Genomic DNA, 18988 nt, shown 5'->3' on the forward strand with positions numbered 1-18988 from the left:
TTGAGTCCTGCTGAGCAAGGACCCTGCTTTTCCCTCTGCCTGCTGCTCCCCCTGCTTGGGTGCGCTCTCGCTCTGACAAATAAATAAAATATTTTTTAAAAAAGAATTATTTTATTCTTTAAAAAAATTACCCTGTGGACTTCTCATTTTATTCGTGTATTGTTTTCTTGATATCCTTTTTTTTTTCTTTCAAAGAGAATGCAAGGACATGAACTGGGGGGGGGGGGTAGGGGCAGAGGGAAAGGGAGAGAGAGAATCTTAAGTAAGCTCCATGCTCAGCATGAAGCCCAACACAGGGCTAGATCTCACAAGCCTCAGATCATGACCCTGAGATCATGACCTGCGTTGAAACAAGAGTCAGACACATAACTGACAGAGCCACATAGGTGCCCCCCTTTTCTTAATATCTTTGAATTGTCTTTCTGTGTTTCCTTGTAGCTCACTGAGTTTCCTTAAAAGTTATTTTAAATCTTTACCAGGAAAATTACAGACTTCCATGACTTTGGGGTAGATTATGGAATATTACTATGATCCTTGGGATTGGTTTTTTTTTTCCTTTAATTTCCATGTTCCTTGAAGTTTTTCATTGCTATCTTCACATGTGAAGTTGCAGTCACCTCCTCCAGTACTTACTTACTGCTTTCAGGATAGAAATACCTGCTGTCAGCTCTGCTAGTAATTCTGAGGATTCCTCAGTCTTCTATTGATACTCCTGTTCCACGCTTCTTATTCCCTCTTCTGGCACATTTCTTAAGTTTATATGCCTTTTACTGATCTTGCAAAGCATCAGGCTTTGCAGTCCCCCTTTTGTTTTCCAAAAGGTGGTGCTAAAACTCAGGCTGTGTTCTGTCCCTTGCCTACAGATTGGTCTGGCTTTCCACATGTGTTCACTAGCCACATTTCATCCTTTTTGTTTCAACCTACCTGCATCATTATATTTGAAATGAGTTTCTTACAGCCAACATATACTTGGTGGTGTTTTTTAATCCACTTTGCCCTTCTCTGTCTTTAATTGGTCTTTTAACCATATACTATTGACTGTTCATATTTAAAGTAATTCTTAAGGCTTAAGTCTGCCTTTTTATTTTTTCTCTTTTCTGTTTATTGTTTCTGTGTTCTTTTTCCCTCAGTCCTGTGGGTTACTTGAATATTTTTGAGAATTCCATTTTTATGTATCCATAGCATATTTCAATCTCTTTTTATAAATTTTTAGTGGTTGTCTAGGTATTACATTGTATATATACAACTTAACAAGGTTGACTGGTATGGACATTTTACCAGTTCAAGTAATGTTTATAATATAATTATCTTAAATATGTCCCCTAACTACATTGAGAATCACATCAGGTAATGTTATAATTTTGTTCCAAACATCAAAACATAATTTAGAAATCTCAAGAGGAGAAGGAATGTGTTATATTTACCCATATTTTTACCCTTCACATTGTTCTTTTTCTTTCCTGATGTTTGTTGCAAGATTCTTACTTTTATCATCTGTTTCAATACTTTAGCTATTTTTTTAATTGAAGGATAGCTGATATACAATATTATATTAATTTCAGGTGGACAACATAGTGATTTGACAACTACATACATTATGAAATTCTCACCACAATAAGTGTAGTTACCATCCGTCACCATAAAAAATTGTTACAATATTATTGATTATATCCCCTATACTGTACTTTTTATCCTCAGGATTTATTTATTTTATAACTGGAAGTTTATACCTCATAATCCCTTTCACCTATTTTACTTATTCCCCCACCCTTCTCTTCTTTGGCAACCACTAGTTCTCTGTATTTATGAGTCTGTTACTAGTTTTTGTTTGTTTGTTATTTGTTTTGTTTCTTAAATTCCACAAATATATGTGATATTATATGACATTTCTCTTTGTCTGACTTATTTCACTTACCATAACACTCTCGAGGTCCATCAATGTTGTCACAAATGGCAAGATTTCATTTTTTTTAAGGTTGAGTAATATTCTGTTGTGTATATATTACCACATCTTCTTTAACATTCGTCTATGGATGACACTGGGGCTGCTTCTATATCTTGGCTATTGTAAATAATACTTCAATAAACAGAGGGGAGAATATATCATTCCAAATTAGTGTTTTCATTTTCTTCAGGTTAATACTCAGAAGTAGAATTACTGGATCAAAGGGTAGTTCTATTTTTAATTTTTTTTCTCATTCAGTAAACACTTTTTTTATTATGTTTAATTAGCCAACATATAGTACATCATTAGTTTTTGACGTAGTGTTCAACAATTCATTGTTTGCATATAACACCCAGTGCTCATCACATCATATGCTCTCCTTAATACCCATCACCTGATTACCCCATCTCCCTAATCCCCTCCCTTCTGTAACCCTCAGTTTGTTTCCCAGAGTCAGAAATGGACCCTCAAATCTATGGTCAACTAATCTTTGACAAAGCAGGAAAGAATATCCAATGGAAAAAAATGGTGCTGGGAAAATTGGACAGCCGCATGCAGAAGAATGAAACTGGACCTTTCTCTTACGCTATACACAAAGATAAACTCAAAATGGATGAAAGCCCCAAATGTGAGACAGGAATCCATCAAAGCCCTAGAGGAGAACAATAACCTCTCTGACATTGGCCACAACAGCTTCTTGCAAGACACGTCTCTAAAGGCAAGGGAAACAAAAGCAAAAATGAACTATTGGGACTTCATCAAGATAAAAAGCTTCTGCACAGCAAAGGAAACAGTCAACAAAACTAAAAGGCCACCCATTGAAGGGGAGAAGATATTTGCAAATGACATAACAGATAAAGGGCTAGTATTCAACATCTATAAAGAACTTATCAAACTCAACACCCAAAATACAACAAATCCAGTCAAGAAATGTGCAGAAGACATGAACAGACCCTTCTCCAAAGAAGACATACGAATGGCTAACAGACTCATGGAAAAATGCTCCACCTCACTAGCCATCAGGGAAATACAAATCAAAACCACAATAAGATAGCACCGCACACACATTAGAATGGCTAACAGTGAATCATGGAACACTACATCAAAAACTAATGATATACTGTATGGTGACTAATATAACATAATAAAATTTTTTTTAAATGGCTAAAATTAATGAGACAGGGAACAACAAATATTGGTGGGGATGTGGAGAAAAGGGAACCGTCTTACACTGTTGGTGGGAATGCAAGCTGGTACAGCCACTTCAGAAAACAGTGTGGAGGTACCTCAAGATGTTAAAAATAGAGCTACCCTATGACCCAGTAATTACACTACTGGGTATTTACCCCAAAGATACAGACATAGTGAAAAGAAGAGCCACATGCACCCCAATGTTCATAGCAGCAATGTCCACAATAGCCAAACTGTGGAAGGATTTGAGATGCCCTTCAACAGACAAATGGATAAAGAAGATGTGGTCCATAACTACAATGGACTATTACTCAGCCATCAGAAAGGATGAATACCCACAATTTGCATCGACATGGATGAAACTGGAGGAGATTATGCTAAGTGAAATAAGTTGAACAGAAAGACCATTATTATATGGTTTCACTCATATGTGGAGTATAAGCAATATTTTTAATTTTTTGAGGAACCTCCATACTATTTTCCATAGTGGCTGCACCAAGTTACCTTCCCACCAATAGTGCATCAGGGTTCCCTTTTCTCCACATCTTTACCAACACTAATTTTTTGTGTTTTTGGTGATAGCCATTCCGATGCATGTGAGTTGATATCTCACTGTGGCTTTGATTTGCATGTCCCTGATGATTAATGATGTTGATCATCTTTTCATGTGTCTGTTAGCTAACTGGATGTCTTCTTTAGAAAAACATTTCTATCCAGGTCCTCTGCCCGTTTTTAAATTGGATTATTTGTTCTGTGTGTGTGTGTTGAATTACATGAGTTCTTTATGTGTTTTAGATACTAACCCCTTATCGGACATATCATTTGCAAATGTCTTCTCCCATTCAGTGGGTCGCCTTTTTGTTTTGTTGTTTCCTTTGCTGTGCAGAAGCTCTTCAGTTTGATGTAGTCCCAATTGTTTATTTTTGCTTTTGTGGCCCTTGCCCGAGGAGAAAGATTCAGAAAAATATGACTAAGGGCAATATCCAAGAGTTTGCTGCCCATGTTTTGTTTTAGGAGTTTTATGGTTTCAGGTCTAACATTTAGGCCTTTAACCCATTTTGAGTTTATTTATGTGTATGATATAAGAAAGTGGTTCAGTCTCATTCTTTTGCATGTAGCTGTCCAGTTTTCCCAGCACCATTTATTGAAGAGACTGACTTTTCCGCATTATAGATTCTTGCCTCCTGTGTCATAGACTAATTAACCATGTAAGTGTGGGTTTATTTCTGGGCTTCCTATTCTGTTCCATTGATCTGTATGTCTATTTTTGTGCCGGTACCATACTGTTTTGACTACTATAGCTTTGTAGTATATCTTGAAATCTCTAGCTTTGTTCCTTCTCAAGACTGCTTTGGCTTATTTGGGGTCTTTTGTGGTTCCATACAAATTTTAGGATTATTTGTTGTAGTTATATGAACAATGATATTAGTATTCTGACAGAGATTACATTGAATCTGTAGATTGATTTGGGTAGTATGGATATTTTAATAAGATTAATTCTTATTATCCATAAACATGGGATATCTTCCTACCTATTTGTACTATCTTTAGTGTCTTTCATCAGTGTCTTCTAGTTTTCAGCACACAGGTCATTCATCTCCTTGGTTACATTTATTAATAGGTATCTTATTCTTTTTGATGTAATTGTAAATGGAAGTATTCTCTTAATTTCTCTTTCTGCTAATTCATTAGTTGTATAGAAATGCAACAGAGTTCTGCTAATTAATTCTGTGTCCTGTGACTTTACTGAATTCATTTATTAGTTCTAATAGTTTTTTTGGTGAATTTTTTATGGTTGTCTATATATAGCATCATTTTGTCTGCAAATTGTGACAGTTTTATTTCTTCCTCCTTACTAACTTAAATGCCTTTTATTTCTTTCTTCTTGGCTGATTATTGTGTATTTTAACCATTTTTAAGGGTATATCTGATGGTAAAATTTTCCATTTTCCTTTCTCTGAGAATGTCTTGATTTTTCCTTCATTCCTGAAGAATATTTTCACTGTATATGGGATTCTGCATTAACAATTGTTTTCTTTAAAAAATGACACTTGAAAAATGTTGTACCTCTTCTTTCTGGCCTCCACAGCTTCTTTCTTTCTTTTTTTTTTTTTTTAAGATTTTTATTTATTTATTTGACAGAGAGAGAGACACACAGCGAGAGAGGGAACACAAGCAGGGGGAGTGGGAGAGGGCGAAGCAGGCTTCCACTGAGCAGGGAGCCCAATGTGGGGCTCGATCCCAGGACCCTGGGATCATGACCTGAGCTGAAGGCAGACGCTTAACCGACTGAGCCACCCAGGCGCCCCTGGCCTCCACAGTTTCTAATGATGTCATTTAAATTGCTTTTCCCTTACAAGGAAGTTGTCTTTTCTATCTTACTGCTTTCTGCCTTGCTTGTGCTGGCTGGTGAAATGTCTGATATTAAACAAAGAGACATTTGGAGAGCATCTTGTTCATTTGTGGACAACAATGTTACTTTCCAAGGATGCAAACTGAATAAACCGAATATGTACTGCCCAATACTACAAAGATAATTACAGATTTGTACTAGAAATTTCCCCAAATAAAAATTTTAATATTCTCCAAAATAAAAATGAAAAATCAGGGAATAAGTTTAATCCTGAGTAGCATGTTTATAGTGAAGTGCTGAAGTAGGACCTGAAAACTAGTCATTCCAGAGAGACAGGACTCTATTATATCCACCACAGCCATCTCAGCCCTGTCTACTTATTAATAAAAATAGCAGTATTGGCTACCATATATTGATGTAATGTATATGTGACAGGCATTATGCTAAGTGTTGTATGTATACTCTCTCATTGAAATCTGATAACTTTTCTGAGAGGTAGTAGCATTCCCATTTTAAGGTGGAGAAATAGAGAGGAAGTTAAGGAAAGTTGCCCAAAGCCACACTGCTGCTAAGAGCCACAGCGGGGATTCAAACTCAGCTTATCTAACCCCACAGTCTGCTGCCTGACCCCCTACCCTAGGACACATGAGGAGCACAGAACAGCCCGACCTGCCTTGCCTTGCTCTTACTTGCCTGTCTCTCTAGTACAGCAATTCTCAAACTAGCCTTGCAACATAATCCCTAGAGAGCATTATAAACAGATTGCTGACCCCACCTCCAGAATTTCTAATTCAGAGAAGTCTTGATCAGCCTTGAAAATGTGCACTTCTAGCAGGTTCCCAAGAGTATGAGTTATCCATTGCTGCATAACTGGCCTGAACTAGCTGGGTGCCTTCAGCTCAGAGTCTTTCACAAGGCTGTAGTCAATGTTTTGGCAATGGCAGCACTCATCTCAAGGCTGGACTGCAGGATGTCTTTGTTCCATACTTGCTCTGTGACAGGTGACAGATCCCTGCTGGCTGTTGGCTGGAGACACTGGTTTCCTGCCACATGAGCCTCTCCATAACACTCTTCACAGTATTTCACTTGACTTCCTGTAGAAGAGGGGATCCATGAGAGGCCCCCCAAAATGGAAGCCACAGCCTTTCTATAAGATAATCTCAGAAGTGGCATCCATCCCTTCTGCCATATTCTGTTCATTAGAAGTGAGTCACTAAGTCCAGCCCACTCTCAAGAAGAGAGGCTCAGACAAAAGCCTGCGCCAACAAGGTGAGGTGTTTGGGGATCATTTTAGAGGCTGCTCACAATACTGGGTGCTGCTCCTTCTCTGGGGCTACACTTTGCAAACTACTGCTCTAATTAATGGCCTCAGAACAGGACCATTCTTCCTGAAAGCAAAGCTCTTTGGTAATTAAATGGGTATATGACAAGCAGCCTCCCAAGGCAGGAAAAGGAGTGGGAGGGGAGTTAATTCTTTTGTATTGAGCATACAGAAAAAATCAAGGTAAAGTTTCGCACTTAAAACACTCAGTCTCTGGCCAGCATTCTCTCTAACAGCCCATAACCAAGCTATGAAAGTGCTAATGTTCTAAAGTTATGACGAAAGAAAAGTAGAGGACAAAGCTGTCATGATGGCATGAAGAGGCCCCAGCCAACAACTCAGGTACAGGCTGATAGAAGGCTAGGGAGTGGTTGGATGGGAAAGTCCAAGTTGCCTTCTAACTTGAAAATAAGTGAGCTTATCTTTAGTGGCAGTAAGTTACATCCTTACAGAAGCACCATTATTAAGTGGCTTGCCTTCCTTCCAGAAGGTTTAATGTCATTTACTTGCTGAATGGCATTAGGAGGACACATCTTCTTTACCTAGGGTACATGAAGTGCATAAAAGGAAGCCTTGCATACAGATGTGCTCAATTAACATCCATTCCTTTTGGGGGGACTTTGAGAGTTATAAAAGAGTCTGCAGTGTTGTCCTTGCTCATTATGGAGTCATTCTATCTACCTATGAAACAACAGGAATTTATACGCTGTAGAATAGTGAATGGACATGGGGTTTAGAATCACAGTATGATGACACACAGAGCTGTGTGAACTCAGGCAATCGCTGAAACTCTCCAAGACTCTATCTGTAGGATATGGATAATATACCAGCTGTTTCTAACCCACAGTGGAGCTGAGGAGAGAAAACTAAATGAAAGCACTTTTTAAACTTAGAGCAATATTTGGGAACTAAAAAACAAAATAAACAGTGATTTTCAACCTTGGGTGCATATTAGAATTACCTGGAGAGCTTTGAAATGTCTGAGTTCCCAGGCTCTACCCCAAAACCATAAGCAACAATTATGCTCCCTCCTCCTCCTCCTCTATATTCTTCTCTCTCCCTGTGGGAGTGTGTGCATACATACAAATACATGTGCATGTGGATACATTATTTAAGGCAGACTCTTGAAATAGTGAAAAGAAATGTCACCTTTGTTTCCACCAAATAATATACACAAAGTATTGGGGATGACCTTCAAAGAAGTGCTGTGAAAGAGGTGTCCTCCGAGACAGGGTGGGAGTGGGGGTCATGAGACTTGACCAACACCCGCGAAAAAAAGCGCTTCATTTCCCAGTGCCTGTGAGTTGATCAGAACAGAAAGGGTGGCCATGTCAACACAAACCTCAAGTATTCTGTTAGGATGGACAAATTTTATTTTGAACTCAGTTAGGGTGCCTGAGTGGATAACTAAACTGGGACAAAGTGAGGGCAGCACAGGCAAGGCGCAGCTGTTGTGTACATTGAGTTAATGTCTGTGCCAAGAAAGAAATAAGAAGTGCCTGAGTGTGCTTGTGTTCAAATTCTATTCTCAGGGGATATTGTTTAAGCAAGAGCTTTTGCCCCAACTACTGACCTTTAAAAAGTATTTCTAATGAGCATGCCAAGTTCTGTAATTACTTTCAAGACTTTCTTTGATCAAGCTAGAAGACTTGATTTTTTTTTTATTTTTATTATTTATTTTTGTGACAGAGAGACAGCCAGCGAGAGAGGGAACACAGCAGGGGAGTGGGAGAGGAAGAAGCAGGCTCCCAGCAGAGGAGCCCAGTGTGGGACTCGATCCCGGAACGCTGGGATCACGCCCTGAGCCGAAGGCAGACGCTTAACGACTGCGCTACCCAGGCGCCCCAGAAGACTTGATTTTTTAAAATAGTCTAGAAAGTGTAGATTTTTACAGAAACAACTTTTGTTTTATTCCTAATCTTCACCCTTTCCAAAATTACTGTGAACAAAGTATTTCACTGGAATTTGTATTTTGGGGATTAACCAAAAGATGGGGTAATACCCAAAAAAACTGAACAGAAAAAAGACACTGTGCCCAGTTGATATGTTCTCCTCTCTGCTCTCCAGAACCACATGTGGTGGGAAGAACACCAAGGCAAGAAGCCCAGTTGCTCCCACGGTCAGAAAGCTTTTCACATTGAGCCACTTCAGAGGCCATTCTCTACCACTGAGAGGGTGGCATGGACCCTCCCCTCCATCTTCGCAGAGGATGTCCCCCAGGAGACTCCTTCACAACCCAGGAGCATCATTCCTTGGCACCCACGCATGAGTTTAGATGACCTGTGGCTGGAGAAGATGCAGAGAAGGAGGTTGAAGAAGCAGGTCCAAGTTGAAAGGAAGATGCACAAAGGGATAGCACGTAAAGATGGATTCCAAGTAAGTTGTTCACATGCCATATGTCATCAGACACGGCCTCGTATCTCCTCTTCCTCTGTAGCTGCTTGCGTTTCCTGAGCTCTCCCTTGACTCTCCTGTGCTGTAGCTTGTTCCCCTTGGGCCCTGTGGGTACAGCACAATGATGCCCCTCTCCAGCCTCTCCACCCCGGCACCCCTGCAGGAGAGACTTTTCACAGTGGCATGTCCCAGAGCCAGAGTTTGTGGCTCCTCTTCCCTCTCTGCAGTTTGTCTCTGCCTGTGTCCAGCCCTTTGCAAGGTATTGGAGCAGAATTGAAGAAGGCAGGGCCAGCCCTCAAGCTGTTCTGTAGTAATTACCATTTAGTGAGGACTTCATCTGTGTCAAGCACTGTGTTAGACACTGGGCAGTATTAGCTCTACTAATGAAGGAGCATGACATTCTGGTATACTATTCTTAATTAAGTTAATTAAAATTATATTGGGTCAATTAAATGTTGTCCCTAGGGACATTGTGAGTTAAGGATTTTTGCATGAAACTGTCAGCCTATTAAAAAATGACTTAATAGTGCATACACCATTTCTTTTACCCAATCCCATACTCTGTTTCTTGCTCTTTTCCTTTAGAAAATAGCAGTTTTATACACATCCCTGAGTCTCCCTCATCCATGAATACCCACCATTTTTTTAATAAGATGAAATTTGCTTAACATAAAATTAACCACGCTAAAGTATACAATTCAGTGGCATTTAGTAGATTCAAAGTTTTTGCAAGCATCACCTCTATGGAGTTCAAAGACATTTTCATCATCTCAAAAGGAAACTTCATACCCATTAAGCAGTTACTACCCATTTCCCCAGACCCTGGCAAGAACTAATCTACTTTCTGGGGCACCTGGGTGGCGCAGTCGTTAAGTGTCTGCCTTCGGCTCAGGGCGTGATCCCAGCATTCTGGTATCGAGCCCCGCATCAGGCTCCTCTGCTGGGAGCCTGCTTCTTCCTCTCCCACTCCCCCTGCTTGTGTTCCCTCTCTCGCTAGCTGTCCCTCTCTCTGTCAAATAAATAAATAAAAAACAAAAAACAAAACAAAAAAAGAACTTAATCTACTTTCTGTCCCTATGGATTTACCTACTCAGATATTTCATATAATATATGACCTTTTGTGTCTGGCTTCTTTCACTTAGCATAATCTTTTTGAAATTCATCTTTGTTATAGCATATATCAGTACTTCATTCCTTTTTAGGACTGAATAATATTCCATAGTATGGATATATTTGTTTGATTTCGTTTATCCATTTACCCATTGATAGACATTTGGGTTGTCTCCACCTTTTGGATATTATAAATAGTGCTGTCAGGAACATTTGTGTATATAAACTTTTGTTTAAATACATGTTTTCTATTCTTTTGGGTATATACCTAGAAGTGGAATCCTGGGACATACAGCAATTCTATGATTAATTTTTGAGGAATTGCCAAGCTGTTTTCTATGCGTTCACACCATTGACATTTTCACCAGCAACATATGAGGGTTGCAAGTTCGCCACATCTTCACCAACAGTTGTTTTGTGCCTTGTTTTGTTTTTTCCTTTGTTTTTGTTTATTATGTTATGTCATTCACCACACAGTACATCATTAGTTTTTGATGTAGTGTTCCATGATTCATTGTTTGCGTATAACACCCAGTGCTCCATGCAATACATGCCCTTCTTAATACCCATCATCGGTCTAACCCATCATCCCCTCCCCTATGAAACCCTCAGTTTGTTTCCCAGAGTCCATAGTCTCTCATGGTTCATCTCCCCCTCTGTTAACCCCCCCTTCCTTTTTCCCTTCCTTCTCCTAATGATCTCCCTGCTATTCCTTACATTCCACAAATAAGTGAAACCATATGATAATTATCTTTCTCTGCTTGACTTATTTCACTTAACATAATCTCCTCCAGTTCCAACCATGTTGATACAAATGTTGTGTAATCATCCTTTCTGATGGCTGAGTAATATTCCACTGTATATATGAACCACAACTTCTTTTTTTTTTAATTTTTTTATATTATTTTTTTATTATGTTAGTCACCATACAGTACATCCCAAGTTTTTGATGTAAAGTTCCATGATTCATTACTTGCATATAACACCCAGTGCACCATGCAATACGTGCCCTCCTTGATACCCATCACCGGCCTATCCCATTCCCCCACCCCCACCCCTCTGAAGCCCTCGGTTTGTTTCCCAGAGTCCATAGTCTCTCATGCTTCATTCCCCCTTCTTTTTGAACCACAACTTCTTAATCCAGTCATCTGTTGAGGGCATCTCAGCTCCTTCCACACTTTGGCTATTGTGGACAATGCTGTTATGAACACTGGGGTGCATATGGCCCTTCTTTTCACTACATCTGTATCTTTGGGGTAAACACCCAGTAGTGCAATTGCTGGATCATAGGGTAGCTTAATTTTTAACCTCTTGAGGAACCTCCATACTGTTTTCCAGAGTGGCTGTACCAACTTACATTCCCACCAACAGTGTGAGAGGGTTCCCCTTTCTCCACATCCTCTCCAACATCTGTTGTTTCATACCTTGTCAATTTTTGCCATTCTAACTGGTGTAAGGTGGTTTGTCAATGTGGTATTGATTTGAATTTCCCTGATGGCTAATGATGTTGAACATTTTTTCATGTGTCTGTTAGCCATTCATATGTCTTCATTGGAAAAGTGTCTGTTCATATCTTCTGCCCATTTTTTGACTTGATTATTTGTTTTTTGGGTATTGAGTTTAAGTTCTTTGCAGATCTTGGATACCAGCCCTTTATCTGTAGTGTCATTTGTAAATATATTCTCCCATTCTGTGGGTTGCCTCTTTGTTTTCTTGATTGTTTCCTTTGTTGTGCAGAAGCTGTTTATCTTCATGAAGTCCCAAAAGTTCATTTTTGCTTTTGTTTCCCTTGCCTTTGGAGACCCGTCATGAAAGAAGTTGCTGTGGCCGATGTCGAAGAGGTTACTGCCTATGTTCTTCTCTAGGATTTTGATGGATTCCTGTCTCACATCGAGGTCTTTCATCCATTTAGAGTTTATCTTTGTGTATGATATAAGAGAATGGTCAAGTTTCATTCTTTTGCATGTAGCTGTCCAATTTTCCCAGCACCATTTATTGAAGAGACTTTTTTCCATTGGATGTTTTTTCCTGCTTTGTCAAAGATTATTTGACCATGGAGTTGAGGGTCCATATCTGGGCTCTCTCTTCTGTTCCATTGGTCTATGTGTCTGTTTTTGTGCTAGTACCATGCTGTCTTGGATATCACAGCTTTGTGGTATAGCTTAAAGTCAGGCAACATGATGCCCCCAGCTTTGTTTTTCTTTTTCAACATTTCCTTGGTGATTTACGGTCTTTTCTAATTTCACACTGATTTTAGGATTGTTTGTTCCAGCACTTTGAAAAATGGCATAGGTATTTTGATCGGGATGGCATTGAAAGTATAGATTGCTCTGGGCAGAATAGACATTTTAACTATGTTTATTCTTCCAGTCCATAAGCATGCAATGTTTTTCCATCTTTTTGTGTCTTCTTCAATGTCTTTCATCAGGGTTCTATAGTTTCTAGATTATAGATTGTTTACCTCTTTGTTTAGGTTTATTCCAAGGTATCTTATGGGTTTTGGTGCTATTGTAAATGGAATTGATTCTCTAATTTCTCTTTCTTCAGTATCATTGTTAGTGTATAGGAAAGCAACTGATTTCTGTGCATTGATTTTGTATCCTGCCACATTACTGAATTGCTGTAGGAGTTCTAATAATTTGGGGGTGGAGTCTTTTGGGTGTTCCACATAAAGTATCATGTCATTTGCGAAGAGAGTTTGACTTCTTCTTTGCCAATTTGGATACTTTTTATCCCTTTTTGTTGTCTGATTGCTGTTGCAAGGACTTCTAGTACTATGTTGAATAATAGTGGTGAGAGTGGGCATCCTTGTCATGTTCCTGATCTTAAGGGAAAGGCTTTCAGCTTTTCCCCATTGAGAATGATATTCACTGTAGGCTTTTCATAGATGATTTTTATGAAATTGAGGAATGTACCTTCTATCCCTATGCTCTGAAAGGTTTTAATCAGGAAAGGATGTTGTACTTTGTCAAATGATTTTTCTGCATCATTTGAGAGGATCATATGGTTCTTGACTCTTTTCTTGTTGATATGATCTATCACGCTGATCGATTTGCGAATGTTGAACCACCCTTGCATCCCGGGGATGAATCCCACTTGGTCATGATGGATAATCCTTTTAATGTACTGTTGGATCCTATTAGCTAGGATCTTATTGAGAATTTTGGCATCCGTATTCATCAGGGATATCAGTCAGTAATTCTTCTGTTCGATGGGGTCTTTGCCTGGTTTGGGGATCAAGGTAATACTGGCCTCAGAATGAGTTTGGTAGTTTTGCTTCTGTTTCTATTTTTGGAAACAGCTTCAGGAGGATAGGTATTATATCTTCTTTGAATGTTTGGTAGAACTCCCCAGGGAATCCATCAGGCCCTGGGCTCTTGTTTTTTGGGAGGTTTTTGATCACTGCTTCAATGTCATTACTGGTTATTGGTCTATTTTGGTTGTCACTTTCTTCCTATGTCAGTCTTGGTAGTTTATAGGTTTCCAGGAAGGCATCCATTTCTTCCAGGTTGCTTAATTTATTGGCATATAGTTGTTGATAATAATTTCTAATGATTGTTTCTATTTCCTTGGTGTTGGTCGTGATCTCTCCCCTTTCATTCATAATCTTATTAATTTGGGTCCTTTCTCTTTTCGATAAGTCTGGCCAGTGGTTTATCGATCTTATTAATTCTTTCAAAGAACCATCTTCTAGTTTTGTTGGTCAGCTCTACTGTATTTCTGGTTTCTAATTCATTGATCTCTGCTCTAATCTTTAATTCTCTTCTCGTGTGTGGCAAGGCCTCCTTTGTTTTTCCATCTCCAGTTGTTTAAGGTGAAAGTATAGGGTTTGTATTTTAGATTTCTCTATTCTTTTGAATGAGGCTTGGATGGCTATGTATTTCCCCCTTAGGAACGCCTTTGCTGTATCTCTTAGGTTTTGGACGATGTGTTTTCATTCTCATTGGTTTCCACAAATTGTTTAAGTTCTTCTTTAATTTCCAGTTGACCCAAACATTCTTAAGCAGGATGGTTCTTAGCTTCCAAGTCTTTGCGTTTCTTTCAAATTTTTTCTTGTGATTGAGTTCCAGTTTCAAAGCATTGTGGTCTGAGAATATGCAGAGAATAATCTCAACCTTTTGGTATTGGTTGAGACCTGATTTGTCACCCAGTATGTGGTCTATTCTGGAGAAAGTTCCATGTGCGTTCGAGAAGAATGAGAATTCTGTTGTTTTAGGGTGGAGTGTTCTGTATATATCTATGAGGTCCATCTGGTCCAGTGTGTCATTCAAAGCTCTTGTTTCTTTGTTGATTTTCTGCTTAGGTGATCTATCTATTGCTGAGAGTAGAGTGTTGCAGTCCCCTACTATTAACATATTATTATCTATATGTCTCTTTATTTTGGTTAACAGTTGGCTTATGTAGTTGGCTGTTCCTATGTTGGGGGCAAAGATATTTATAATTGTTAGATCCTCTTGTTAGATAGACCCTTTAAGAATGTTATAGTGTCCTTCTGTTTCTCTAACTACAGTCTTTAGCTTAAAATCTAATTTGTCTGATCTGAGAATTGCTACCCCAGCCTTCTTTTGAAGTCTGTTGGCATGAAAAATGGTTCTCCATTGCTTCACTTTTAGGTGGATGTATCTTTAGGTTCAAAGTGAGTCTGTTGTAGACAGCATATGGATGGGTCATGTCTTTTTATCCAGTCTGCAACCCTGTGGCGTTTTATGGGAGCATTTAGGCCATTCGTGTTGAGAGTGATTATTGAGAGATATGATTTTAATGTCATCATGTTGCCTGTGAAGTCCTTTTTTTCTATAGATTGTCTCTGTAAATTTCTGTTCTGTATCACTCTTGGGGTCTTTCTCCTTTTATAGAACCCCCCTCCTTAATATTTCTTGCAGGGCTAGCTTTGTGGTCACATATTCTTTCAGTTTCTGTCGGTCTTGGAAGCTCCTTGTCTCTCCATCCATTCTGAATGACAACCTTGCTGGATACAGTATCCTTGGCTGCATGTTCTTCTCACTTAGTGCTCTGAATATGTCTTGTCAGCCCTTTCTGGCTTGCCAGGTCTCTGTAGACAGATCTGACGTTATTCTGATGTTCCTCTCTCTGTACTTAAGAAATATCTTCCCCCTTGCTTCTTTCAAGATTTTTTCTTTTGATCTAAGATTTGCACATTGTACTATTATATTTCGTGGTGTTGGTCTGTTCTGCTTGATCTTGGGAAGGGTCTTCTCTGCCTCTTGGACACGAATGCTTGTTTTCTTCCCTAGGTTAGGGAAGTTCTCAGCTATGATTTGCTCAAATATATCTTCTAGACCTCTCTCTTTCTCCACCCCCTCGGGGATCCCAATAATTCTGATATTGGAATGTTTCATTGAGTCAGTAATCTCTCTCAGCTTAATTTCTTTAAATTGGATTCATTTTTCCCATGTCACCTTGTTTTCCTTCTTTTCTATCATTTTATTCTCTAACTCATTAATTCATTCTTCTGCCTCGTTTACCCTGGCAGTCAGAGCATCCAGTTTAGACTGCATTTCATTCATAGCATTTTTAAGTTTGGCCAGATTAGATCTCATTTCTGCCCATAGAGATTCTATATTTTGGTTAATATTTCCCTCAAGCCTAGATATTGCCTTGATATTTGTTACTCTGAAATCCATTTCTGACATCTTGGTTATATCTATCTATATACATTAGTTCTGTGGCAGAGGCCACAGTCTGTTTCTTTCCTTTGTTGGGGGTTCTCCTCTTAGTTCTTCTGATGAGGTGTGGCTGCAGGAATGTACAGAGTCCAAATTATTGACAACGATCCAAGCAAGATGCACCTGTTTTATAGGGACCCTAGGGATATGGGCTTCTTGTTCTTTCAGCCTGCCTTCTGGGGGAGGGGCCTGTCATGCTGATATTCAGGCAACCCTGTTTGGGCAGAGTTGCCTTGCCCCCTGGGGGGGGAGCTCAGTGAGAACTGGTTTTGGGGGGGCTTTTGTTCTCTAGGGGCTTTCGCTGGCGGCTTTCCATGTCTCTTCTGAGAGTCAGAACAGAAGTGACCGTACCCAAACCTGTCTCAGAACAGAGAGATTGCAGTCTGCTCTTCACTGAGCTCTCCAGGCCACACAGACTCCGTTTCTGTCTGTACTGCTAAAAACCCTCAGCATCCTGGTTTGTGCACCCCACAGCCATTCTCCCAGGCCTCACTCTCAGGGCTGACATGTCTCTGCCCTTTGTGCTTCTAAAACCACCAGTCGCCCCCGGTTCACACGCACACCCCCATAGCTCCAGCTTTCAGTCTGGGGGGCTGCCCTAAAGTCCTTTCCCCACCACTACCAGTCTGCAAGTCTGTGCCTGAGGATTTTACATACCCAGCGCAAGAGCACAGAGGCTCCCTCCCCCTTCCTTTTATCTTCTAATATCTGCCTGCAGAATCTCCTTCATACCTCAAGACCATTCTCCAGAGATGTTGTTTGTAGAGATCCAGATATACCTTCTTACATCTCAGGCTGATTTCATGGGTGTGCAGAGTGGTCTGGTAGATATCCAGCTTGATTCAGGGGACCGGTTGAAATAAGGTCCCCTACACCTTTGCCATCTTTCCCCCATCTGTATTCTTTTGTTTAAATTATACCACCTAGTGGATCTGAATGGTACCTCATTGTGGTTTGATTTGCATTTTCATAAGGACTAATGTTGCAGATATCTTCATTTGTTTGTTGGCCTTTTGTATATCTTCTTTGGGAATATGTCTATTCAAGTTGTTTGCCCATTTTGTAATTGGGTTGTTTGTCTTTTTGTTGTTGAGTTATAAGGATTATATATGTGAATACTAGCCCTTTATTGAATAAATGATTTGCAGATATTTTCCCCCATCTGTAGGTTGCCTTTCACTTTCTTGATAGTGTCTACTGATGCACAAAAGTATTTAATTTGATATAACCCAATTTGTCTATTTTTTCTTTTGTTCTTGTGAATTTAGTGTCATGTCTAATCCATTACCAAATCCAAGGTTATGAACATTTACTTCTATGCTTTCCCCTAAGAGTTTTTATAACCCTTGCTCTTACATTTGGGTTATTTATTTATTTTGAACCAGTTTTTTGTGTTTTGTGTGACGTTGAGGCCCAACTTCAGTTTTTTCCATGTGAATATCTTGTTGTGTCAGCAACATTCATTTTTTGAAGAAACTATCCGTTCCCTCACTGAATGGTCTTGGCACCCTTGTAAAAAAAAAGTCAAATGATCTTAGGTATATAGATTTATTTCTGGGCTCTCAATTCTGTTCCATTGGTCTGTATATCTATGATTATGCCAATACCACACTACTTTAATTACTGTAGTTTTGTATTAAGTTTTGGAGTTGGGATGTATGTATGCGTTCTCTTTGCTACTTATATATATGCTGTGGAAGGCTGTTGGGATTTTGTTAAGATTACACTGAATCTGTAGATCACTTTGGAGAGTATTGCCATCTTAACAATATTGGATCTTTGAATCCATGAACACGGGTTGTTGTTCTGTTTTTTTAGGAGTTCTTGAACTGCTTTTAGGAATTTTTTATAGTTTTCAATGTAGAAGTCTTGCACATCATTGCTTAAAATATTCCTTAAGTATTTTTTTCAAAATTTTAATTGATATATAGCTGACATACAATATTATATTAGTTTCAGATGGACAACATATTGATTTAACAGTTATATATATTATAAAATGCTCACCACAGTGAGTGTAGTCACCATCTATCACCATACAAGATTAGTGCAATATTATTGACTATATCGCCTGTGCTATACTCATATCTTATTTATTTTATACCTGGATATCTATAGCTCTTAATCTCCTTCCCCTACTTTGCCCACCAGTCCCCCTCCCCTCTGGCAACCACCAGTTTGTTCTCTGTATTTATGGGTCTTCTTCTGCTTTTTGTTTGTTTGTTCATTTGTTTTGATTTTTAGATTCCACATGTAAGTGAAATTGTATGGATTTTTTTCTTTCTCTGTCTGACTTATTTCACTTAGCATAATACCTTTAAGGTCCATTTATGTTGTCACATCACAAATGGCAAGATTTCATTCTTTTTTATGGCTGAGTAATGTTCTGGTGTGTGTGTGTGTGTGTGTGTGTGTGTGTGTGTGAGTGTGAGTGTGTGTGTGTATGTGTGTGTGTGTATGTGTGTGTGAGTGTGTGTGTGTGAGTGTGTGTGTGAGTGTGTGTGTGTATCCCACATCTTTACATATTCATCTATTGATAGACACTTAGGTTGCTTTCATATCTTGGCTATTGTAAATAATACTACAATAAACTTAGGGGTGCATATATTTTTGAATTAGTGTTTTTGCTTTCTTTGGGTACTACCTAGTAGTGGAATTACTGGATCATATGGTACCTATTTTTAGTTTTTTGAGGCTTCTCCATACTGTTTTCTGTAGTGCTTGCACCAACTTACATTCTCACTAACAGAGCACAAGTGTTCCTTTTTTCTACATCCTTTGTTGTCTTTGTTACTAGCCATTATGACAGGTGACAGATACCTCGCTGTGGTTTTGATTTGTATTTCCCTGATGATGAGTGATGTTGAGCATCTTTTCACATGTCTGTTGGCCATCTGTATGTCTTTGGAAAAATGTCTATTCAGGTCCTCTGCCTAGGGTAATATGGACCTCATAAAATAAATTGGAAAGTATTCTCTCCTCATCTA

General features: G+C 39.1%; 1 protein-coding gene across 1 annotated transcript in view; it reads left to right on the forward strand.

The window, feature by feature from the left end:
- Positions 1-18988, forward strand: part of LOC123791756 (uncharacterized) — a 149956-nt gene that overhangs the window by 99846 nt on the left and 31122 nt on the right. Inside the window, exon 7 of the mRNA XM_087864921.1 lies at positions 8878-9186. Within this exon, the coding sequence (XP_087721047.1) occupies positions 8878-9186 (309 nt within the window). The remainder of the gene's footprint in view (positions 1-8877; positions 9187-18988) is intronic.

This window comes from Ursus americanus, chromosome 10 (genome assembly GCF_024610735.1).
Source record: "Ursus americanus isolate L20-20 chromosome 10, mUrsAme1.1.p, whole genome shotgun sequence".
NCBI lineage: Eukaryota > Metazoa > Chordata > Mammalia > Carnivora > Ursidae > Ursus > Ursus americanus.